The sequence below is a fragment of the Equus quagga genome, chromosome 6 (assembly GCF_021613505.1).
Source record: "Equus quagga isolate Etosha38 chromosome 6, UCLA_HA_Equagga_1.0, whole genome shotgun sequence".
NCBI classification, from domain to species: Eukaryota; Metazoa; Chordata; class Mammalia; order Perissodactyla; family Equidae; genus Equus; species Equus quagga.
This window is the reverse complement of record NC_060272.1, coordinates 61,016,582-61,042,246: the sequence shown is the minus strand read 5'-3', so window position 1 is coordinate 61,042,246 and position 25,665 is coordinate 61,016,582. Positions and strand designations below refer to the sequence as shown.

Genomic DNA, 25,665 nt, shown 5'->3' with positions numbered 1-25,665 from the left:
TGATCTTTTTAATGTATTGCTGTATTCGATTTGCCAATGTTTTGTTGAGGATTTTTGCATCTATGTTCATCAGTGATATTGACCTGTAGTTTTCCTTCTTTGTGTTGTCCTTGTCTGGTTTTGGGATCAGAGTGATGTTGGCCTCATAGAATGTGTTAGGAAGTGTTCCATCTTCGTCAGTTTTCTGGAATAGTTTGAGAAGGAAAAGTATTACATCTTCTTTGAATGTTTGGTAGAATTCTCCAGAGAAGCCCCCTGGTCCTGGAGTTTTATTTTTGAGGAGGTTTTTGATTACTGTTTCAATGTCTTTAGTTGTGATTAGTCTACTCAGATTCTCTGTTTCATCTTGATTCAGTTTTGGGAGGTTGTAAGAGTCTTAAGAATTCATTCATCTCTTCAGGTTATCCACTTTGTTGGCATATAGTTTTTCATAGTATTCTCTTACAATCTTTTGTATTTCTGTGGTATCTGTTGTAATTTCTCCTCTTTCATTTCTGATTTTATTTTAGTCTTCTCTCTTTTTCTCTTAGTGAGCCTGGCTGAGGGTTTGTCAATTTTGTTTATTTTCTTGAAGAACCAGCTCTTTGTTTCCTTGATCTTTTCTATTGTCTTTTTTGTTTTGATTTCATGTATTTCTACTCTAATTTTTATTATTTGCCTCTTACTGACTTTAGGCTTTGTTTGTTCTTCTTTTTCTAATTCTGTTAGGTATAGTTTGATATTGCTTATTTGAGATTTTTCTTGTTTATTGAGGTGAGCCTGGATTGCCATGAATTTCCCTCTTAGGACCACTTTTCTTGCATCCCAAATGAGCTGGTATGGTGTGTTTTCATTTTCATTCGTCTCCAGATAATATTTGATTTCTCTTTTGATTTCTTCACTGATCCATTGGTTGTTCAGTAGGATGTTGTTTAATTTCCACATCTTTGCCCCTTTCGCAGCTTTGTTCTTGTAACTGATTTCTAGTTTTGTAGCATTATAGTCAGAAAAGATGCTTGATATTATTTCAATCCTCTTAAATTTATTGAGGTTTGCTTTGTTTCCCAATATATGGTCTATCCTTGAGAATGTTCCGTGCACTCTTGAGAAGAATGTGTAATCTGTTGTTTTTGGATGGAGTGTTCTGTATATAGCCATTAAGTCCATCTGATCTAGTTTTTCATTTAATTCTACAATTTCCTTGTTGACTGTCTGGATGATCTATCCATTGGTAGTAGTGGAGTGTTGAGGTCCCCTACTGTTATTGTATTGTTGTTGAAATCTCCTTTTAGTTTTGTTAATAGTTGCTTTACATACTTTGGTGCTCCTGTGTTGAGTGCATATATATTTCTAAGTGTTATGTCTTATTGTTGAAGTGTCCCTTTTATCATTATAAACTGTCCCTCTTTTTCTCTCTTTACCTGTTTTGCCTTGAAGTCTACTTTGTCTGATAGAAGTATGGCGACACTTGCTTTTTTATGTTTGCTATTAGCTTGGAGTATCATCTTCCATCCCTTCACTCTGAGTCTGTGTTTGTCTTTGGAACTGAGGTGTGTTTCCTGGAGGCAGCATATTCTTGGGTCTTGTTTTTTAATCCATCCTGCCACTCTATGTCTTTTAATTGGAGAATTCAATCCATTTACTTTTAGAGTGATTATTGAAATGTGGGGGCCTAAGGCTGTCATTTCATCACTCGTTTTCTGGTTCTCCTACATTTCCTTTGTTTCTCGTCCCATGTATTTCAGACTACCAATTCAGTTAGGTAGTTTTCTATATGGATTTTCTTAGTTTTCTCCTTATTTGTAATTTGTGTCTCTGTTCTAATTATTTGTTTAGTGGTTATCTTGTGGTTTGTGTAATACTTCTCATAGGTGAGATAGTCCGTTTTCTGATAGCCTCTTATTTTCTTAGACTAAGCCAGTTCCATCCCTTTCCGCTTCCCCTTCTAAGTTGTTATTAAAAATAAAAACGAACACTCTGGCTGCCTTGTGGAAAAATGATTCACTGCATTGAAGGAGACTAGTTAGGAGGCTGTTATAGTGTCCAGGTGAAATGATGGTGGCTTAGTCTAGGATAGTGGCAGTGGAGCTAGAAGGTTTCAATCCTATTTTGGTGACTTTGGGGTGTCAGGGAATGAGAGAGTAAGTAGACGTGGATGATCTCCCAGGTTTGGGATTTTTGAAACTCTTGGATGGTTTTACTGTTTCCTAACACTGGGAATATTTGTGGAAGAGTAGGTGGTGTTTTTTTGAGGGGCAGGTAGGGGAGGAGAGGGAGCAGGTATGATATTTGTAAGCATGCTGAGTTTGAGGCCTTTCCTCAATCTATCATTTACCCCTAAACATGCATACATATTTTAATCCTTCAGGGAACCATTTCCTGACCCTCTGTCGTGTCTCCTTCCAATATGGAACTTTGTTGTTTACTTTCCTATCTTAAGATTTAACATATTTGTATTACTGCTTATTTTTACTGTCTTTCCTACTAGACCAACTGTTGGCAAATGTTTTATTAAAAGGACAGGTAGTAAATATTTTAGGCTTTGGGGGCCAGGAGACAAAAATAAGGATATTATGTAGATACTTAATATCATTTATAACATAACCCTTAAAAATGTAAGAACCATTTCCTTTGGGCCCTGTAAAAACAGCCTACCAGATTTGGCCCATAGACAGCAGTTTGCTGACCACTGTACTAGGGTGTAAATACTATACCTGCCTTCTAGTTGCAGGTGCAATGCCTGGTGCATTTTAGATGAATTCAGTAAATTTTTGTTGAGTGAGTGGATACTTGTACTTACAGATTTGGGGCTCAGGCAAGAAGGCTGAACTAAAGATAGATACTTGGGAGTGGTCATCGAACAGTAATAGAAGATATGAGAGTAGATAAAATCCCTGGCGAAGAATGTAAGGGGGAGAGGTCGCAGAGGGAGCCTTTTTGTGTAATTCAAACTGAGCAGAATAGGTCATGACATGACGAGCTCAGAGGTACTTGTGTCATACGTAGTAGTCAGTACCTGCTCCTGGCTGACCCAAGACACTTGGCCATTTACACTCACATCTTCTTTTGGATGAATAGCAGGCCTTTAAGTTAGAGATAGGCGAGGATAATAGGTGTTTTTTCCTTAGAAAATTTACTACCAGCGAATTATATTTTTATAAAATAATAAAACAGGCCTTAGAATTCTGCTACTTAAGCATTCTGCTGCTAATACAAATGTGTTGGTAAGCAGTCACAGAAAGTCATGCAGCTTGTTCTATGAGTTTAGCTCTTTTAGGCTCTAAACTACCACCCTGCAATAAAACTTCAACCCTAGGAGATACCACAAAGACCTGACTGGGATTAGGTGACACAACCCTCCAAGAAGGGGTGGGACACAGGATCAAAGGGAGGCCACAACTTCTCTGAAGACGGACTGCAGGGCTTGCCAGATTCAAACCTCAAACAGGTGACGATCAAGGCACCTGAACAATATTCCTAGTCAATCCATGTATCTTGAACAATTCCATTTCAGCAATAAAAAATTATTTCCAACATCTCTTACATTAACAAACTAGTGTCTAAATTCAGATGTTGATATTTGAAGCACTTACTAATTGGAAGTTAAATCCTGATTTGGATGCTTCAGATGCTAGCTAAACCCCCCTGAAGTGTGGATTCCTATCTTAGGGTACTTCAGAAGTTAACTCACCACCCCTATCTATATTAAAGTATTTACTGTGAGTTAAAGTAGAGCAGTAACTTGATCGTATTTTGGAGGGGATATGCTGCCTGGATCTTTTTCTGTTATGTACCATCTTAAAACAATTCATAAACAATTAATAGTAGTTGTTGCAATGAAAACATTTTTTCTCAGTTCCAGTAACAATTGCATTAGATGTTCATATGGGCAAGTTTTAACCATGGTTCAGTTCTAATCTTTAATTGAATAAAGACAGCTACAGAGTGAGCAGATAACACTTCATTAAATTGGTATTTGAAGATTGATCAACATTTATTAGATTTTGTATGATGAATTTACACATAAAGCACTCTTTGTATTAATAGTATTAAAGTCAAAACACAGAAACCTGTGAAATAGGGAGATAGATTCGGGGCTCTGTCTTTCTACTATTGAACTGTGTGTGTGTTATTTTTATCAATGCATCATTCTATCACATTAAATGAATTTTGCTACTAATTTGAATTTTGTTTGACAGTTTTGTTTACACTTAATATATGTCTATATTTAAGCATAAGTTTATATCTAGATTAATATTTCAATATATTTAGCAAACTTTATAATTTGTGTTCCCTGGGATTCTTTTTTTGCTAAAAAAGGGTTAATTTATCATTGCAGCTTAAGAAAACTTGACAGAGATACCATAACAAAAGAATTATCAAATAAAATAGGAGCATACTGAATATCAATATATTAAAATAATATACCATGATATGTAACCTTTATTCCAAAAATGTAAGAATTTTACCGTGCTTATATATGTAATAAAATAGTTCATCAAATCAGTACATCAAGAAGGGATATCTGATCATTTCAGTAATTCTTGATAAGACATGTCTGATAGAGCCTCTTAGTAAACTTAAAAGGACATATCTTTATCTTTTGATACAAAACATCCATCCCAAACTTATTTTCATCTTCATGTGGTTTTAAGGTCATGACATTATTATTTACTTTTTTAAACGTGAGTCATTTGAGATAGAATTCATTGGTTGCAAGCATCAAAAACCAGCACTGGCTGACTTAAGCAAAACCATAATTTATTGGAAGAGTATGTGATAGTTCATAGAATGAGTCGGGACACCAGAGAACTGGAAGTAAATAATTCACTGCTTTGTCCACATACTTCCTTTGGAAATTAATGTGCTGCTTTTTTTTCTTTCCACTTTGCTCAAGGCTCAGAGTTATGGGGGAGAGAGTTCCGTTGGCCCAGTTTGAGTTTCATGCCGTCCCTGAGCTAGGAGAGGGTGAGATTCTTCAACAGGCAGTTCCATCACGACTGTTCACAATGGAGAGTATATAATTCCCAAAAGAGACTTGGGTGCAGTTGGGAATGGGGACGGGATCCTCAACAGCCACCCCCATCTCCCACCCCCCACAAAACTATCCAACAGATATCTAGTAAAGTAGACTGGGTTTTGACTTTTTAACCTCCTGTAATTCAACATTTAAATTCTAAAACTGATCAATCCTTAAGAATAAATTCTAAAAAAGTTTTAACTCTTAAGTACCTAAGACCTTAATTTATATACTATCAGTATTAATATTTAGATACTTAAGAAATCTTTATTTTTCTTTTTAGACAATGCGAAGACACAGAAATGAAGTGACAGTTGAACTGCGAAAGGTAAGGGTGATTTCCATTTAATGAAAATAATTAGGTTTTTCTGAAGTTAACATTCTACGTAACTTGAATGATGAAAATACTGTGGCAAATCAGTGATCATCCATAAGACGACACAGCATAAAAGTATGTCATTACATAGTTTATAATGGTATATACTTATACTGTTATTGAGGTACTGGTACCGAGTAAAGTACCACCATCACTGAGATTCTCACAACATCTGATGAAATTAGATACTCCTGTTTTTTTTTTAACGTCCTCTTTTTTTGGGCTGTGTGCTAGACAGGATTCTTCCACCTTCCTCATGTAAAAGTTATACATACTTGTTAAAGATACTTTAGAAAAATAAATAGAAGTAGAAAAACCTTATATTTTACACATTGAATGCAACCACTGTTAAAATTTATTGTATTTTTTTTCCATTGTTTTTGGAGGACTTTAGAATTACCTTCATTAGATTGTATTTTCATGCAAGCACATTTTATCTTAAGCAAATGTTTTAATTGTCAATCAAGAAAATACACATAATTTTCTCTATATACATGTACATTTCTAAAAATAGATTTGAAGCTTATTTCTGAATCTTTATGTTTATCTTAGATTAGATCCTTTTCTTGATCTAATTCACTCCTAAAACTCCCATATTAAATTACCGTCTTGAAACTTTCTGGTTTTAGAGAGAAGGAATGTCTTGATTCTGAGAATACACACTCTCTCAGTGAGTCAGTAGAATTAAATAGACCTGTGCATTTATTTACTTAGTAAGTATCTATTTATTACTCACTTTGTATCATGGATTTTTTTTTTAAACATTTTCTTTCTTTTTTGTGTGAGGAAGATTGGCCCTGAGCTAACATCTCTTGCCAATCTTCCTCTTTTTGCTTGAGGAAGATTGTCACTGAGCTAACATATATGCCCTTCTTCCTCTACTTTATGTGGGATGCTGCCACAGCGTAGCTTGACTAGTGGTGCTAGGTCTGTACCCTGAATCCAAACCTGCGAACCCCAGGCCACTGAGAAGCGGAACGTGTGAACTTAACTGCTATGCCACTGGGCCAGCCCTGGGATTATATTCTTAACTTCTCTTTCTGCTACTTCATTGTAGGTGTATAGTAACACAGCTGATTTTTGTATGTTGATTTTGTGTGCTACATCTTTACCGTATTCATTTATTATTTCTAAAAGTTTTTTGGTGGATTCTTTAGGGATTTCTATATGTAAAATTATATCATCTGCAGCTGGTTAGAGTTTCACTTCTTCCTTTCCAATTTGGATCCCTTTTATATCTTTTTCTTGCCTGATTGCTCTGGCTAGGTCTTCCAGTACTATGTTAATTAAGAGTGGGGAAAGTGGGCATCCTTGTCTGGTTCCTATTCTTAGATAGCTTTCAGTTTTTCTCCATTGAGAATATTAACTGTGGGTTTGTCATATATGGCCTTTATTTTGTTGAGGTACTTTTCTTCTGTACCCCTTTTATTCAGTTTTTATCATAATTTGATGCTGTATCTTGTCAAATGCTTTCTTTGCATCTACTGAGATGTTCATGTGATTTTTAGTCTTCATTTTGTTAATGTGGTGCATTGTGTTGATTGATTTGAGTGTGTTGAACCCTGCACCCCTGGAATAAATCCCACTTGACCATGGTGGATGATCTTTTTAATGTATTGTTGTATTTGACTTGATAGTATTTTGTTGAAGATTTTTGCATTGCTTTGTTTGTTCTTTCTCCAATTCCTTTAGCCGCACTGTTAGATTATTTACTTGAGATTTTTCTTGTTTGTTGAGTGAGGCCTGAATTGCTATAAACTTCCCTCTTAGAACTGCTTTTGCTGTATCCCATAGATTTTGGCATGTTGTATTTTCATTTTCATTTGTCTCCAGGTAGTTTTTGATTTCTCCTTTGACTCCTCTCTTGACCCAAATGTTGTTCAGTAGCATTTTGTTTAATCTCCACATGTTTGTGGCTTTTCCAATTTTCTTTCTGTAGTTGATTTCTAGTTTCATACCATTGTGGTCAGAAAAGATGCTTGGTATTATTTCAGTCTTCTTAAATTTATTGAGACTTGTTTTGTGGCCTAATATGTGATCAATCCTGGAGAATGTTCCACGTGCATTTGAAAATAATGTGTATTCTACAGTTTTTGGATGGAATGTTCTATATATATATTTACTAAGTTCATCTAGTCTAATGTGTCATTTAAGGCCATTGTTTCCCTTCTTCTGTTTGGATGATCTATCCAATGGTATAAGTAGAGTATTAAAGTCCTCTACTATTATTGTGTTACCGTCTGTTTCTCCTTTTATGTCTATTAATTAATGCTTTATATGTTTAGGTGCTCTTGTGTTAGGTGCATAGATATTTACAAGTGTTATATCCTCTTGTTGGATTGTTCCCCTTTATCTTTATGTAGTGCCCTTCTTTGTCTCTTGTTACAGTTTTGTTTTAAAGTCTGTTTTGTCTGATATAAGTATTGCTACTCCAGCTTTGATTTCATTGCCATTTGCATGGAGTATCTTTTTCCATACCTTCGCTTTGTTTGTGAATGTCTTTAGGTCTGAAGTATGTCTCTTGTATGCAGCATATGTATCAGTATTGTTTTTTTATTCAGTTGGCCACCTTGTGTCTTTTGTCTGGAGCATGTACTTCATTGACATTTAAAGTAGCTGTTGGTAAGTATTTACTTATTACCATTTTATTACTTTTTTTCTGGGCCACAGGGCTGGCCCCTGATGTCTTTCTTTGGTATTATGTTTGGGTTTCTCTCAATTTTTTGTGTATTTATTATATGTTTCTCATTTGTGATTACCTTGAGGTTCATATATAATAACCTACGTATATAACAATCTATATTAAGTTGATGATCTCTTAATTTGACCTGTTACTAAAAGCTCTACTCTTTTACTCCCCTCCTCCCACATTTTGTTTTTGATATCATATCTAACCTCTTTTTTTGTGCACATGTATCCGTTACCCTCTTATCACGGAAATAGATAATTTTAGTACTTTTGTCATTTGACCTTCATATTAGCTTCATAGGTGGTTGATCTGCTGTCTTTACTGTACATTTGCCTTTACCAGTGATTTTATTGCCTTGGTTTTTTGGATAATTTTCTTATTCCTATTTGTGGTCTTGTCTTTTCCACTTAAATAAGTCCCTTTAGCATTTCTTGTAAGGCTGGTTCCTTGGTAATAAACTCCTTTAGTTTTTGCTCGTCTTGGAAACTCTTTATCTCTCCTTCCATTCTGAATGATAACCTTGCCAGGTAGAGTATTCTGGCTATACGTTTTTTCCTTTCAACATTTAAAATATATCTTGCCACTCCCTTCCAGCCTGTAAGGTTTCCGCTGAGAAGTCAGCTGATAGCCTTACGGGGTTTCCTTTATATGCAACTTGTTGCCTTTCTCTTGTGGCTTTTAGGATTCTTTCTTTATTTTTAGTTATTGACATTATTAATTAGAATGTGTCTTTGTGTGGGCCTCTTTGGGCTTATCTTGTTTGGTACTCTCTGTGCTTTCTGTACCTGGACGTTTGTTTCCTCCCTTAGGTTAGGAGAGTTCTCAGGTATTATTTCTTCAAATAGATTTTCTGCCCCTTTGTCTCCCTCTTCTCCTTCTGGAACACCTATAATACGATGTTAGTGCAGTTGATGTTGTCCTAGGGGTCCCTTACACTATCCTCATTCTTTTTATTTCTTTTTTCTTTTTTCTCTTCAGCTTGGGTGATTTCCCCGGGTCTTTCATCCAGCTCACTGATCCTTTCTTCTGTATCATCTTCTTTGCTTTTGCGTCCCCCTAATGAGTTTTTCATTTCCAGTATTGTATTCTTCATTTCTGGTTGGTCCTTTTTTATATTTTCGGGTTCTTTGTTGAAGTTCTCACTGAGTTCATCCATTCTTCTCCCAAGATCAGTGAGCATCCTTACGACTCTTAGTTTATACTCTTTGTCAGGTAGATTGTTTATCTCTCTTTCATTTAGTTCTTTTTCTGGGTTTTTTTTCTGTTCCCTTACTTAGAATGTATTCCTTTGTTTCCTCATTTTGCCTCTTTCTCTGTGCATATATCTGTGTATCGGGTAGGCCAGCTACGTCTCCTGATCTTGGAGAGGTGGCCTTATGTAAAGATGCCTTATGAGGCCCAGCAGTGTGCTCCCCTCTCGTCACCAGTTCCACATGTTCCAGAAATGTCCACTGTGTGGGCTACCTGTGTCTTTCTGTTGTGACAGGGTTACTCTCGCTGCAGGTGCCTGGGGAGGCTAGGCTGTCCCCTGGCCAGCTCATTGTAGTGCTCAGCTGCATGTGACTCCTGTGGACCCTTCAGTCATTTTGTTGGGTTTGGGGAGCCTCAGCCCAGTTGGCTGCAAGGTCTAATAGCACATTCTTGTTGCAGTTTTTCTGTTAAGTGAGTAGGCCCCCAGCATGGCTGGTTGCTAGGCTCAGGGACTTAGAATTGCTGTAGGCCTCTGGCTTGCCACACTGTTGTCAGCTCTCTCAGGATTGTAGCTGAGTGGAGCCAGCCCCAGGTGTTGGAGCACCCAATTGTTTCAGGCTTTGGAGGGTGGAGCTGATCCCCTATGTGGCTGTTTGAGAAGCACAAGTCTGCTGCAGCTGACAAGCCCTACTGCATGCAAGGCCACGCACCCCATCAACACAATCCTGCCCCATTTGTGCTCCCTGACCCACTGAAGCAGACCTGGTTGCCCCACTGCAGAGGCCCCATACACTTCACCACTGCAGGCCTGACCCTTGCACACACCCTGATCTGCAGAGGTGGACCCACTCACCTGGCTGCACAGTTTCCATGCACCCTGCCTATGTGGGCCCACAAGTTGCCTGAGTGCTTCAAGTTGGGTGGGGCCGGTCCCTAGGGCTGGCTGCTTGCCCTGGCTGAGATGGATTAAATTGGTGCTCTAGTGGACAAGGCAGACCCTGGGCTGACAGGCCAGGAGAAGAAGTCCAGTGGCATCTGCCAATGTCTGTGTCAGCATGCCTGTACTAGGTCACAGCAGTGCTACTGCCAATGTCTCAGTCCCTGGGGAGGTCTCACCTCTCAGCAAAATGCACTCAGAGCCTATCAGCTGAGTCTCTTTTCACCAAAGGACTGTATACCTTTCTTTCTGGTGATTTTAGGTTGCTTTCTGAAATGGGTGAATTTAGGTGTGGGCCCTTTAAGAGCAGGCCTTTTTTCCCTTATATATAATAGCTTTTCTGGGGTGTTCCCCATTGTAGTTAATAGCAAGCAAAGCCACATATTATGACCCTTATCTCGGTTGTGCTGAGTCCAGAAGCTGCTCATTGTGGTAACTCTCCCCTGCTCAGATCCCTTCATACCTTAGGATTCCTATCAGCTGGCCACGAAGCACCTTGGCTTTTTTCTCTCCAGAAAGGAATTTCTGCCTCTTCATCTCAGCACCGTCCCTTGTTGTGGAAGTTCTTTTTATCCAGTTTTCAGTTGTTTCTCAGGGGTAATTGTTCCAAGAGTAGTTGTAAATTTGTTGTGTCCTTGGGACGAGGTGAGTTCAGAGTCTGCCTACACTGCCATCTTGACACCATCCTCTCAAACTCTTTTTGATTGAACTTTTTGGTTTTCTTTTACCTCCTTGATCTCTAGCTTTCCTGTTTAATTAGGACTTTATGCATCAGTACTTACACAGAAATCTGTTCTGCTGTTTTATCTCACACTGTTGTAAACAATTGCATAGAAGTTAAATAAGTTGCCTAAAATCACAAAGCTAATAAATGGCATAGCTGAGTTCTTTATCTTTATGCTATAACGCTTCTCAATGTAAATGTTTGTTAAGTTAATAATGCCTCATAAGTTCAAAATCAGTCCAAAATTTGTCACTGGCATTTTTTAGCTTTGGCACATTATATTAAATTTGGTATAATCGTCTCTTGATCACTGATAAGTCAGATATGCCGTAGGACTTTATTGTCATTAGATCTGGGGATGGGGCAGGTTAAGTTCTGACATAAAGAAAAACATCACCAAAATGCCGCATTTGACTGATCAGATGCAGTGTTTGTTTTAGGTGTTTGACTTGTTAGTAAAAAATCTCCTTTTAAAATAGCCTAAATTCCCCATAATTAACAAGCTAAAGAAGAAAAATATATGATTGTTATTAGTTAACGCAAAAAAAGCATTTAAGGGGCTGGCCCCATGGCCTAGTGGTTAAGTTCAGTGTGCTCCACTTTGGTGGCCCAGGTTTGGATCCTGGCTGTGGACCTACACCACTCGTCAGCGTCTGTACTGTGGCAGGTGACCCACATACAGAATAGAGGAAGATTGGCACAGATGTTAGCTCAGGATGAATCTTCCTCAGCAATGAAAAAAGCATTTGACAAAATCCAACACCCATTCCTTATAAAACTCTCAAAAAATTAGAAATAGGGCAGGAATTACCTCATTTTGGCAAAGAGTATCTGTAAAAACCCATAGTTACTATCATACTTAATGGTGAAAGACTGAATGCTTTCCCCCTAAGATCTGGGAACCAGGCAAGGATGTCCACTTCCCTTGCTTTTATTCAACATAGTGCTGGAAGTTCTACCCAGTGCCGTAAGTCGAGAAAAAGAAATAAAAGGCTTATAGTTTGGAAAGGAAGAAATAAAACTGTTCCCATTTGCAGATGATATGATTGTCTGTATAAAATCCCCAAGAATCTACAAAAAAGCTCCTAGAACTAATAAGTGAATTCAGCAAGGTCACATAATACAAGATCAGCACATCAAAGTCAATATCTTATATATGCTAACAGTGAACATGTATTAAAAGCACAATACCATATATAGTCACTCCAAAGAAAATAAAAAGTATTTTGGTATACATTAACAAAACATGTATAGGGTCTGTATGCTGAATATTATAAAATGCTGATGAAAGAAATCAAATAAGATAAATGCAGAGACATATGCTGTGGTCATGAATTGAAAGAGTCAACATAGTAAAGATTCCTATTCTCAAATTGATTTGTTGGTTTGATACATTTCCTATCAAAATCTCAGCAAGGTTTTTTGTAGAGATAGACAAGCTTATTGTAAAATGTATATATGGAAAGTCACAGGCTCTAGAAGAGGTAAAATAGTCCTGACAAAGAATAACATAGCAACAGTTGCTCTGCCTGATATTAAGGCTTATGGAATAGCTATAGTAGTGAATACTGTGTGGTATTGGCAGAAGGACAGACACATACATCAATGGATCAGAAGAAAGAACCCAGAAATAAGCCCACAGAAATGCACCCAACTGATTTTTGGTAAAGGCGCAAAGCTAATTCAGTAGAGGAGGGATAGCCGTTTCAACAGATGGTACTAGAACAGTTGGATGTCCGTAGACCCAAAAAGAAGAACCTAAATTTCACACCTTCTGCAGAAATACAAAATGAATCCTAGACTTAAATATGAGGCAGAAAAGTAAAACTTTTAGGGAAAAAAATGGAGAAAAAAACTTCAGGATCTAGAGCCAGGCAAAGAGTTCTTATACTTCACAACAGAAGCATTAATCCATAAAAGGAAAATTGGACTTTAACAAATTAAAAAATTTTGCTCTGTGAAAGCCCGTGAGAAGAGGATGAAGATCAACCTAGAGACTGGAAGAAAATCATATATCCAATATAGGACTAGTATCCAGCAAATATAATGAACTTTTAAAGCTCAGCCATAAAAAAAGCAAACAGTCAAATTAGAAAATGGGCAAAAGAGGTGAAGAGACATTTCATTGAAGAGGATATACAGATGGCAATCATCATTATGATGGTGATTATTAATGCACCGTTAGCCGTCAGGGAAATACCGATTAAAACCAACTAAAGCATCTATCACAATGGCTAAAATAAGTAGTGACAACACCAAATGCTGGTGAGGATGCACAGAAACTGGGTCACTCATGTGTTGCTGATGGTGATGTAAAATGGTACAGTTGGTCTGGAAAGCATGCAATTACTATACAACCCACCAGTCACACTCCTAGGCATTTATCCCAGAGATACGACAACAGGTGTTCATACAAAACCCCTACACAAATGTTTAGAGTAACTTTATTTTCCAATAGCCAAAACCTGGAAACAACCCAGATGTCCTTTAAAGGGTAGATGGTTAAACTGTGGTATGTCCATACCATGAAATACCACTCAGCAATAAAAAGGGACAAACTATTGATAGAAGCAACAGCTTTATGAATTTCCAGGGAGTTATGCTGGGCAAAAAAAGCCCATCACAAAAAAGTTATCTACTACAGCATTCCATTTATGTAACGTTTTTGAAATGATAAAATGTTAGAAATGGAGGACAGATTAGTAGTTGCCAGGGCTTAGATTATGGGGACAGAGAAGTGAGAGGGAGGTGGTTTGCTTATAAAACGGCAACAGGAGAGCATCTTTCGTTTTTGGAACTGTTCAGTGTCTTGAGTGTAATGGTGGATACAAAAACCTTTACAGGTGATAGAATTGTATAGAATTTAATACACATAAATGCAATTAAAATAGGAAATCTGAATAAGATCAGTGGATTGTATCGTATCAATATCAATGTCCTGGTTATGATATTATACAATAGTTTTGCAAGATGTTACTGTTGGGCAAACCTGGGCAAAGTATACAAGGGATTTCTGCATTATTTCGTACAGTTGTGTATGAATTTACAGTTATCTCCATAAAAATTTCAATTGCAAAGAACCCAAATTAGTAAATTAGCATCCAAAAAAAAACCGTTTGATCAGTTAAGTTAGCCTGCAAGAAAGTAATTTATGTTAGGTTGTCAGATTTTTACATGATTGATGAACCAGTAATTTTTTTTTTAATTAAAGTATAACACTGAGTAGAGTGCTCAAAATGTAACTATTACATATAAAACTTGTGGCTAAATATCCATGTAACCACCTAGCAGTAGTGTCACTTGATAAATGTTAATATTGGAGGGAAGGGTCTATCTTGTGAGCATTTTTTCCTACCTCTTTAGAAGCATTTAGATACAACCAGAGTTGGGCTACTTCTAAAGAAAAGCAAGCAGTAGAACGTATTTAAGAAACAGTCTCTGTAGCCACAACCTGGGTTCAATCTTAACTGATATTTCCTAGATTTATAATTTAATTTAGCTGGGTTCTCTGTGTCCCCATTTACTCATCTGTAAAATAAAGATTTAAATTTTATAGCAACTAAAACTGGGTAAGGGTTTAAGACAATGAGGTATTGCTGGATAAAAACATTTAATTACTTATTTCACGTTTGAAATGGGGCTGATAATTGTCTATCCTTTTCATAACATGTATAAGTGACTGCTGACTTCTTCCACAAATTTAGGTATAGAATTGCAAGTCACTTTTTCAAGATGGAAAGAGAAATTTGGGAATGAAAAAGAAAAACTTTTATATAGAGATTAATAACAGAATTTGTTAACTCAAAAGATATTAGGTTGAGTCATAAGAAATTGCCCATCATTAACCTTTTTACTTACAAATTCCATGTGATTCAACCAAATAGTCAGCAAACAGAAGCTCTGAAAAGGATTAAATACATACATGGGATAATAGATTAATAATGGCTTTTTAAAGGAAAAGAAATGGATCTAACCTGTCTATGTGTTTGGAGATAAGAGGGATGTTGAAACTAGACTAGTTCCCATATCCTCTGAGCTCCCGTCCCACTTGACAAAAGAAAGAGATACCTTTTATAGATGCTGAATTTATTGTAGTACAATCTCTAGGAGGATAAAAATCTCTAGGTTGTCAGGCAAAAGGGGTTTAAGTTATTGGTTTTGATGGAGCCTTATTTAATGATTAATAAAATCACCACAAACCTGCCTAGGGATTATCTTTCCTTAGCTTGTACATATTTTTTGTTAAAAGTAAAGGGTGATTTTCACACCCTAGGATATTTTGGCCTATGTTAGGATGTTTTCAATTCAAATATGTGGGTCGTTACTTAATTTTTTGAGAAAAGAAACAATTTTCTAATAAGCTAAGAACTCAACTTGTGTATGCCTAATAACGCAAAAATTGACAAAATTACAGGGAGAAATTTATCAAAGACATAGTCATTGTGGGAGATTTTCTTGTCAGTAATAAACACACCAATTAATAGGAGATATAAAAGGTAAATAACTTAATTTGCAAGTGTTATCTAACACACATGTATTAAACCCTGTGCATATTTGAAAATTGGTTTGGTGATAATATAAAGCTGTAATTGCCAAACTATGTACTGAAGTACCACGGGGCTCCATTATGAACTCAAAGGAACACCTTGAGATGTTATAAATTTTTGAGGGAAACACAGTGACATGTAACATCTCTCAGATACCACAGAACTATTAGATTTTGAGGTAATTCACAATATAAACATTAGATCACACTGCATTCCCTTTAATCACATATTTTGTGTAAGAGTGAAATAATTGTTCTTTAGTTTATGGGGTTTTTTGCCCCAAATGACTATTAAGGTGTTTGGACCTAACTACTTGATAAAGGAAACTGTTAGGTATTTCCTTTGTCCTATGCTGTAGACCACGAAAGTTCAGGAACCTGTATAAAGCAAACGTTAGCTAATTTCAGAGTGTTGCACAGACTATGATCTCTGATCGCAGTACAGTTAAATTAGAAATCAGTGAAGAAGAAATTTACAAGAATGTGGGGCCGGCCCAGTGGCACAGTAGTTAAGTTCACACGTTCTGATTTGGCAGCCCGGGGTTCTCACCGGTTCGGATCCCCGGTGCAGACCTACACACTGCTTTTCAGGCCATGCTGTGGTAGGCGTCCCACGTAAAATAGAGGAAGATGGGCACGGACATTAGCTCAGGGCCCATCTTCCTCAGCTAAAAGAGGAGAATTTGTGGCAGATGTTAGCTCAGGGATAATCTTCCTCAAAAAAAAAAAAGTTAAATAAATAAATATTTAAAAAAGAAAAATTTACAAAAACCTGATAATTGTGAAAAAAAATTGAGCATTTCTAAATACCTTGGACATCAAAGGAATCCTAATGAAAGTTAGAAATACCTAGAAATGAACAATAGGAAAAATATTCCATGTGGAATACAGTTAAAGTGGTACTTCACAAGAGAAATTTATAGCAAGTAGAGAGAACAAATAATAGAATTTAAAAGGCATATTACTTTAAATATAGCATAAGTTTTAGAATATTAGTATATCACTTAATTTTTGCTGCATAATAAACCACTTCAAAACTAAGTAACTTAAAACAATAGCGATTTTATTCAGCTCACAATTCTGTGGGTTGGCAGAGTGGTTCTTCTGGTCTGGGCCAGTTCAGCTGATCTCTGCTAGGCTCCCTCATTCATCTCTGGTCGCCTGATGGGTTAGTTGGTGACTAGGTGATCTAAGATGGTCTCACACAAGTTTCTGGGTGTTGGCTCAGATCTTGGTTGTCCTCCACATAGCCTCATCGTCCAGCAGGCCGGCTCAGTGTTGTTCAGATGGTGGTTTTAGAATTGTAAAAGCAGCAAGAGAGGACATGCTTGGATGTGTGAGCACTTTTCAAGTCCATTTGCTTAATTTCCCCTTGCCAAAGCAAGACCCACAGCCTCACCTAGAGTCAATGCAGGACTGGACTATCCAGAGACAGAGATATGGGAAGGGGAATTCTAGCCATTTTTGCAAACACTCTACCACAACTTGAATATGAGCAATTTTATGCTGATAAATTTGAAACCTTAGGTGAAATAAACAATTTCCCAGTGGAAAAAAATAAAAATAATTTATCCAGCTAACTTAAGAAGTGAAAAACCTGAATAGATCTAAAAATAAGTAAAGAAATTATATCAGTAGCTAAAAATTTAACCTGTCCCACCGCCCCAAGAAAGAAAAAGTAACCTTACAAATGGAACTCCAGCAAACATTCAAGGAACAGATAATTTCAGTCTTAGTAAATGATTTCAGGGAAGGTAAAGAGGGAACACTTTCCAACTCCTTTTATGAGACTAGCAAAACCATGACACCAAGAACCAAGCCAAGACAGTGTGAGAAAAGATGCTTATAAGCCAGTTTTACTTATGAACATAGGTGAGAAAAGTCCTAAATAAAGTATTAGTAAATTGAATCTAGTAATGAATATATTTTTTAAAAATTCCAAGAAAGGTTTATCCCAGGACTTAAAAAGTTGTAAGTTTAACATTGCAAGATTCTAAGTTTAACATTGGAAAATCAATTAATTTACCACATTTACAGATGAAAGAAGAAAATTATATGTCCATTTCAATAGATGCAAAAAAAGCACCATTTAATAAAATTAATCATTTATTTGTAGCTTAAAAAGATAAAAGAAAACAAATCTTAGCAAATTAGGAATAGAAAGAAACTTCCTAACCAAAAAAACACAGCAAACATCACATATAGCGATCAAATGGCCGTCCCCAGGTTGGGCATCTGTGTGCATAGGAGGCTTTAGTTGTATTTATGCTTCCTATTGCTTTTATGCCTGAAATACCTGGGAGAGTAGGAGGAGTGGAGGGAGTAAGATTCCTAAAAGACCTTTGGAAGCTTGATTGTTTCAGTCTCTGGAAAAGGTGGAGGACACAGAGAATGGAAATAGAGTGGGATCAGGGTTAGAATAGTTTTTGTTTTATCTATTGATAGATAAACTTTTAAAATGGATTAAATTCCAAGAGATCTTAAAAATTACCATATAATATGATTTTTAAGTTAACTGTGTTACAAATCACGATGTACAATGCATAGATTTTTTTAAAATTTTGAAACAACTTTAGACTTGCAGTCTGAAATTAAGTTGCAAGAAGAGTACGAAAAACACTGTACATCCTTCACTCAGCACCCAGCTTCCTTGATTCTTAGCATTTTTCCATATTTGCCTTATTCTTGCTCTTTCTCTCTGACATATATATATATATATTTTTTTTTCCTTCAACTAACATTTTTTTCCCTGCCTAAGTTGCAGGCATGGTGCCCCATTACCCTAATACATCAGTTCTTATTTCATAAAAACATACACTTTCCACAGTGCATTTGTCAAATTAACATCTGTAAATTTCTGCTACCTAATTCATAGGCCCAACTCATGTTTTGCTGGTTGTTCCCAATAATGTGCTTTATAAATCCAAGATCCATTCTAGGATTAGACCTTCCATTTGTCATGTGTCTTTAGTCTCCTTCAGTGTGACAGTTCCTCAGTCTTTATCTTTCATGACTGCGTTTTTGAAGAGTACAGACTAGGTTTTTTGTGGGGTTTTTTTCTTTTTTTTCAAAGCAGGTACCTGATGGACTCAATTTTCCACTTTTTTTCTTCCCCACAGGAAGGTTCACCCTGAGCTAACATCTGTTGCCATCTTCCTTTTTTTTTTTTTCCTCCTCCCCAAAGCCCCAGTACGTAGTCGTATATCATAGTGGTGAGTCATTCTAGTTCTCTTCTCTGTGAGCTGCCACCACAGCATGGCAACTGACAGACGGGGGTGGTGGGGTTCAGTGACCAGGAAGCAAACCCTGGGCTGCTGAAGCAGTGAGCTCCCAACTTTAACCACTACGCCATCAGGGCTGGCACCAGGCTAGTTTTTGTAGAATGGCAGGTTTGGATTTGTCTGACTTTTCTCAGGTTGTTGTTTGTTGTTATTACTTTGGTCAGGAATGTCACAGAAGTGGTATTGTTTTCTTGGTGCATCAGACCAGAAGGCACACAATGTTCATTTGTCCTTTACTTGTGATAATAACCTTTGTTGCTTGGTCAAGATGCTCTCTGCCGAGTTTTCCCGCTGTAAATAAATATCTTGTGGGGAGCCACTTGATACTATAAAATATCAGTGCATGGATTTTAGTATTTGTGAGGTGTGTTAATTAAAAAATAATGTAGAGATGATTATTTGAATAGTTACTGAAGAAGTATGCTGTGTGATATAAGTATTCTAATGGTTAGCATATATATAAATATCAATTTGTTTAAACTTGCTTGCTTATACATGGCACAAAAGTAGATGTCATGCAGACAAGTCAGTAAGCTTCAAATATATATTTCTAGTTTTAACTTGCTATTTGATCTGAATTTTAACATCAATATTAATACCTCTTTAATAATTTTCTATTATAATCACTTTTATAAATATTGTATTCAAAACTAGTTAGTATACCCTTTGAAGTTTTAAGTTAAAAAGAATCTTGGAAATCCTTTAGTCAGTCTTTAATTTATTTTGACTTAGTTCTATAGACAAACTAAAAACTTAGAGAAAATTGGTGATTTGCTCAAAGTTATATATTATGTGACATGGCACAGGTTGCCATTACAAACAGTTGAAATCTCCTAAAATGTAGACCTATATTTGCTAGTAGAGAATTCTTGTAAAAGCCAGATAGCAAAAGTTTAAATCTGAGATGAAGGCAAGTAGGTGACACTTATGCTAATGAATTCCCATTCCCCACACTCTCAACAAGGATACAGACTTAACGTTTGAGCATTGAACTCTTTCCCCTTAGGCTGGACTATTTAATAAATTGCTTCAGGCAACCTTAGCAATAAGTACATGAAAGCTAGCCTACTATTTGAAATATGTTTGCTGGACGTTTATAATAATAATGATTCCCCAATTTAAATCTTCACTAAAGGTTGGGAGGTACAGTATTGGTCAAAAAGTTGGTGCTTAATAAATAGTATGTGTGTGTGTGAAAGTCGGACTATAAACCAGTTAATTTTGTTACTAGATCTAGAATGTGACCTGTCATTGGTTCGCAGTTATGCACATTTAATTCATATTATCCTTATGTAGAGATTCAGTTTTTGTTGCCTGATAAAGTTGAAGTAATTTTTATAGATTTTTTAACAGCAGCCTTCATGACTTCCTATTAATTGGTTGCCTTTCAGAACAAAAGAGATGAACATTTACTGAAAAAAAGAAATGTTCCCCAAGAAGAAAGTTTAGAAGATTCAGATGTTGATGCTGACTTTAAAGCAGTAAGTTACCTTGTTCTTATAAAATGTTTTTAAAATAATTTTTATAATAACCAGAGAACTTCCTTTTTAATCTAAGACCAATTGTACATTGATACTGAAGGTATATTAACTCTTAGCTTTAGTAAATAGACTAATAAATGTAATTTTGCTAATAAATTCTTTGCTGAACTATCTTTTTTTCTTTTTAAGCAAAATGTAACACTAGAAGCTATATTGCAGGTATGTTATTAATTTAATATTCTCCTTTTGAAGTATTTGAAATTGATTTTCTTTTTAATTTCTGAAATTTACATTTGGTGTTGCAGAATGCCACAAGTGATAACCCAGTGGTCCAGTTGAGTGCTGTCCAGGCTGCGAGGTAAGGACTGATTTGTCCAGAGAGAGAGTTACGGCATACCTAGGGTGTCTTCACTGATGGTCTAGAAGTGGTGCATTGTTATTTCTTATCATAGTTTGAAAATTACAGCAATTTATTTCTTATATTTCTTTTTCTAGAAAGCTATTATCCAGTGACAGAAACCCACCAATTGATGACCTAATAAAATCTGGAATTTTACCAATTCTAGTCAAATGTCTAGAAAGAGATGATAAGTAAGTATAAATTTGACTCCCTGTTTACTTTATTTCAGTTAACTGAAAATTTAGGATTGTTATTTAACCAATGAGTTCATTTTGGTTTTGTCTTTATTATGTTTTTCATTTGTCATGAAATGTATGTAATTTTCTTATTTTCTCATCTTATTCAGCAGACCTAAAGTGCCTCTCTTTTTAATTTTATGAAGTGTGTGTATATTTTCTAGGAAAATTTTAGCTGCTGTTTATTGCCCATTCTGACTTATCTCAAATATTTATAGTCTTTGTTAGTTTTGGTTTTTTGGGGGGTTTTTTAGTAATATTTAAAAATAACCCAAATGCTGTTTGAGTCACTCTTTGCTTATGAGTCTATATATAGATTAACCTCATGACTGAGTTAACATGAATGGTTTCCAGAACTGAGTAGCTCTTTCTTGCCCTGGGAATATTCCAGCTGATCCACTGATCCTCTGCAAAGTCTTCAACAGAACTCTAACCATGATTAGTTGTCCACTGTTGTGCTTTTTATTTGTGGCTAATGAAAAATAAGAGGGCGGGTTATACTTTTTCAGAATAGAAAGGGAAAAACACCACTTGGTAGCTTTTGAAGTGCTGGCCCCATTTCTGTTGGTGTTCAGAGATATCCCAGGGTGCTGTATGTTAAACCTCATCAGTTTGAATTAACTGGGGAGAATGTAAGTTTGAACTCCAAAATATTTTAGAACAAATGCTAATTTTGCATTTAAAGAACATTTAGACTAAAGTTTGGGATATTTTGCTGAGTGTTGTCTAAGGAATTTTCAGTTGCCTAGATAAAAATAGTGGTATATAAATGTTGCCACTACAGGTTTTTATTATTTAAAAATACTTCCTTCTGCTTCTATTGTGTGCCATAACCAGCCCTCAAAATCTCTTAACACTTTTTTTATCCTATCCTGTGTATTTTACATAACAAGATTTATTTAAGTAAAAATAAGTTTTATTTCAGCTGTTTAAAAAAATTTTGTTGTACTCCTACTTTCAGGGCCCCCTTTTTGTTCTTGATCTACTTTTCTTTCTTCCTTTTTTTTCTTTGCATCCAGTCTTTGGCATCGACTCATTTGTGTGGGTGTGTCTGTGAAACATAGCATATATACAGGAAAGTACGCTAAAATATGTACAGACCTGTGTAATCACCGCTCAAGGCAAAAATAAAAAATTGGTTTTGATGTGACTTTAGGATTTGTCGTGGAAGATTGTGTTATAAAAGACCGTAGACTTTGGAGCCAAATAGACCCTGGTTAAATCGAGGTTTTGCTCTTAACCAAAACCCCAGTGTCTTCTGAGCCTCAGGTACACCTCATCTATGAGATGCAGGTGGTTGTAAGGAATGGAAAGAATACATACAAAGCACTGCGCCATATCAAGCTTAGAATAAATGTTCATTTATCGTTTACTTACTGCACTCATTAATTTTTTCTGTATCTTCTCTCTTAACTCATTTTTCAAATGACATCTTAGAAGACTTTCTCTGGCTTTGTAATTTTATTTTTGCACTCCTCTGTTTTCTCATTTAAGGCCCTCATTTCCAGTATTTTGCCAAACCACCTAGTCTAGCTTTATAACCCTTTGCCCTTCTGGTCTGGGACAACATATACTGTCTCATCATCTTTGATCTTATTATCGTTTTACTTCTCCTGTGCCTCTCATACCCTCTTATTCCTTGCCTTTCACCAAAATTCATCATGTAATTCTTGTCTGCTACTCCATTTTCTCATCTGTTCCATCTTTTTTTTTTGTTTTGAGGAAAATTAGCCCTGAGCTAACATCCACCACCAATCCTTCTCTTTTTGCTGAGGAAGACTGCCCCTGAGCTAACATCCGTGCCCATCTTCCTCTACTTTATATGTGGGATGGCTGCCACAGCAGGGCTTGACAAGCGGTGCGTAGGTCTGCACCCGGGATGTAAACTGGCGAACCCTGGGCCATGGAAGCATAATGTGGAAACTTAACTGCTGCACCATGGGGCCAGCCCTGTTCCTTCTTTTTAAGCTCACTGCTTGCTCTGTCTCTGACGTTTATTCTCCTTAAAACCTTTTCTTTCTTGGATCTCTCTAACCTTTTGATACTAACAACCTCACTCTCTTTCTTTGATATTTATAGTTTTCACTGAAGTCCCTAACCTTTGGCTCTCCTTAGTTTTGCTCACTAACACTCCCTGCCACCTTGGTATTCTACTTAAAGGAATTTATATTCTTTCACCTATCTATCCTTAATGTAGGTAATTTCCTTTTAACAGGTTTCTCCTACATCAGTCTTTCCTTTTTTTATCCATTCTGCTTACCATGGACTCCAACATTATTTTCTTTACTCCTCTTTTAAGTAGCACTCTATATTTGGTTATGTCTGTAGAATAAATCCCAAGTTCTGAGGCCTGGGATTTGAGCCCTACTCCCCCACCCCCAACACACACACACCACCCACAACTCACACACACTTAGATAATCTACCCTTCCAATTTCATCCTGTATTATGTTTTTGCATACCTTCTTGGCTTCAGCTCTCTTGATCTTTTCCTGGTTATCTCTACACATCATGATCATTTTACCCATGATACTTTTATTTGTATTTCCAGCTCTCAGTGCCTTTCTTGTATTTCCAGCTCTCAGTGCCTTTCCATCTTTTATCCATCTTTGAAAAGCTATTTCAGTTTTTACTTTCTTTGGATGATTGTCCATCACTATTCCAAATTATAATGATCTTGCCCTTCCAGTAAAATTATGCAGCCTTGTAATATCTTCAGTATGTAAAGCAGATAGTGTGCTGGAGTCAGATGGGGTTCCAGCTTTCAGGCCAGTCTAGAGCCTGTGCAGTGATTCAGGTGAGATGCTGAGGTCCTCAGTGGCACAGTGATATTGGGGGTGATGCTATAAACATAAGAAATATTTGGAAGGTAAAATTGACATGACTTATTGATCACACGTCTGTGGGAAAGGAAGAAGGCAAGGAAAATAATGACTGGCTACATGTTGTCACTACCAGTGGACATGAAATAGATTTATATTGACTGACTTTGGGAGCCACTGAGACATTGAGGTTGAGCTATACAATAGGCAGTTGGATATAACGAGGTGAAATTCAGGACAAGGTAAAAGATAGCCATATAGATCTGCAGGTCATAAATTTGTAAGTGTTAGTTATGTATTTAAAGATGTTTTATTGTTTTTTACAGCCCTTCGTTACAGTTTGAAGCTGCTTGGGCGTTAACTAATATAGCATCAGGAACTTCCGCACAGACCCAAGCTGTCGTGCAGTCTAGTAAGTAAATTAACTTCCTCACGTGCTGGACTTTTTTTTTTTAAATAGAGGCAAGGAAGTGGCATTTAGTTATAAAGACTAAATTTTATTTTGTAGCATTTTTAAACTGGTGAATTTTATAACTTACTTTTGATGGTTGATATTTTTCTGATAGCTATCATGAATCTATCATTAAGTAATTTTAATTGTGGTTACTAAAAAGTGAATAGAGTTTTACCTTTTTGGCTAGAGATCATCCCCTAACAACAGGTTTTACAATTTTTGTTTTTAATACTTCCACGGTTCTGAGTAGCTTATGTCGTTTAGTTTGTAACATATATGTTTTTGAAATTTTGCCTACCTCAGAATGGGCTGACTGTTGTTAGTGTGTTGACCCAATTTGATGAAAGTCCTTTGAAAAAAACTAAATGTCACCAAGTACTCTTAAGGTGTGGGACACTTAACTGACTTTAGGTGTTACTCATGGTGATTTTGAGTAGTATTGTGATACAGCATTAAGTTACATGGAAACGGCTAGTGAGATTCCTGTTCTCTCTCAGTTTTCTTTCAGATATTTCATAATGTCAAGGGGAAAGATTCCAGTTAGACATTAGTTGTAACAAAAAAGGAACAGATTTTAGACTAGGGCTTCAATAGAGACTAGTAGGTACAATTTAATAACAATATTTTGTTTTCATTTTTAATTGTTTTGTTATCTTCTATTTGTGGTAAGTGATACGTCTTATAATTACAGAAGTGATAAATAAAATTAGTTAAATTATAAATATGAGTTAGTTGAAATCCTCATACATTGCTGATGGGAATGTAAAATGGTGCAGCCTCTTTGGAAAACAGTTTATCAAAAGGTTAATCATAGAATTACCATGTGACCCAGCAGTTCCACTGCTAGGTAGAACCAAGAGATGTGAAAACGTGCCCACACAAAGACTTGTGCACAAATGTTTGCAGCAGCATTACTCATAATAGCCCCAAAATTGAAATAACCCCAATATCCATTAGCTAATGAGTAGATAAACAAAATGTGGTATACAGTGGGATACTATTCAGCAATACAAAAGAATGAAGTGCTGATACATGCTATAACATGGATGAACTTCAAAAAAATCATACTAAGTGAAAGAAGCCAAACACGAAAAACCCCACATATTATATGATTTCAGTTATATGAAATGTCCAGAATAGGAAAATCTGTAGAGACAGAAAGTAGATTAAATGGTTGCCTAAGGCTGTGGGAGTGGACAGTAGGACTGCTATGGGTATGGGATTTCTTTTGGGGGTAATGAAAATTTTGTAAAATTAGATTGTGGTGATGACTGCACAACTCTGTATAAGTACTAAAAGCCATTGAATTATGCACTTAAACCAATAAATTATATTGCATGTAAATTATATCTCAGTAAAGCAGTTAAAAGGGTGAGTCAATTTTGATTTAAATGTTAAGTAAATAATACAAATAGTGCAGAGATACGGCAAAAGATCCTAGAGGTGGTCACAGTTTACTGAAATTTAAGAAAAAGTGATCTACCTTATGTTCAGTTTCTGACCTGGAATGGGAATGATACCAGTGTTTT

General features: G+C 36.3%; 1 protein-coding gene across 1 annotated transcript in view; it reads left to right on the top strand.

The window, feature by feature from the left end:
* KPNA3 (karyopherin subunit alpha 3) overlaps window positions 1-25,665 on the top strand; it is a 92,772-nt gene that overhangs the window by 44,264 nt on the left and 22,843 nt on the right. The window contains exons 2-7 of the mRNA XM_046664520.1: window positions 5,283-5,327; window positions 20,135-20,224; window positions 20,414-20,443; window positions 20,530-20,582; window positions 20,720-20,815; window positions 24,009-24,094. Of these exons, the coding sequence (XP_046520476.1) occupies window positions 5,283-5,327; window positions 20,135-20,224; window positions 20,414-20,443; window positions 20,530-20,582; window positions 20,720-20,815; window positions 24,009-24,094 (400 nt within the window). The remainder of the gene's footprint in view (window positions 1-5,282; window positions 5,328-20,134; window positions 20,225-20,413; window positions 20,444-20,529; window positions 20,583-20,719; window positions 20,816-24,008; window positions 24,095-25,665) is intronic.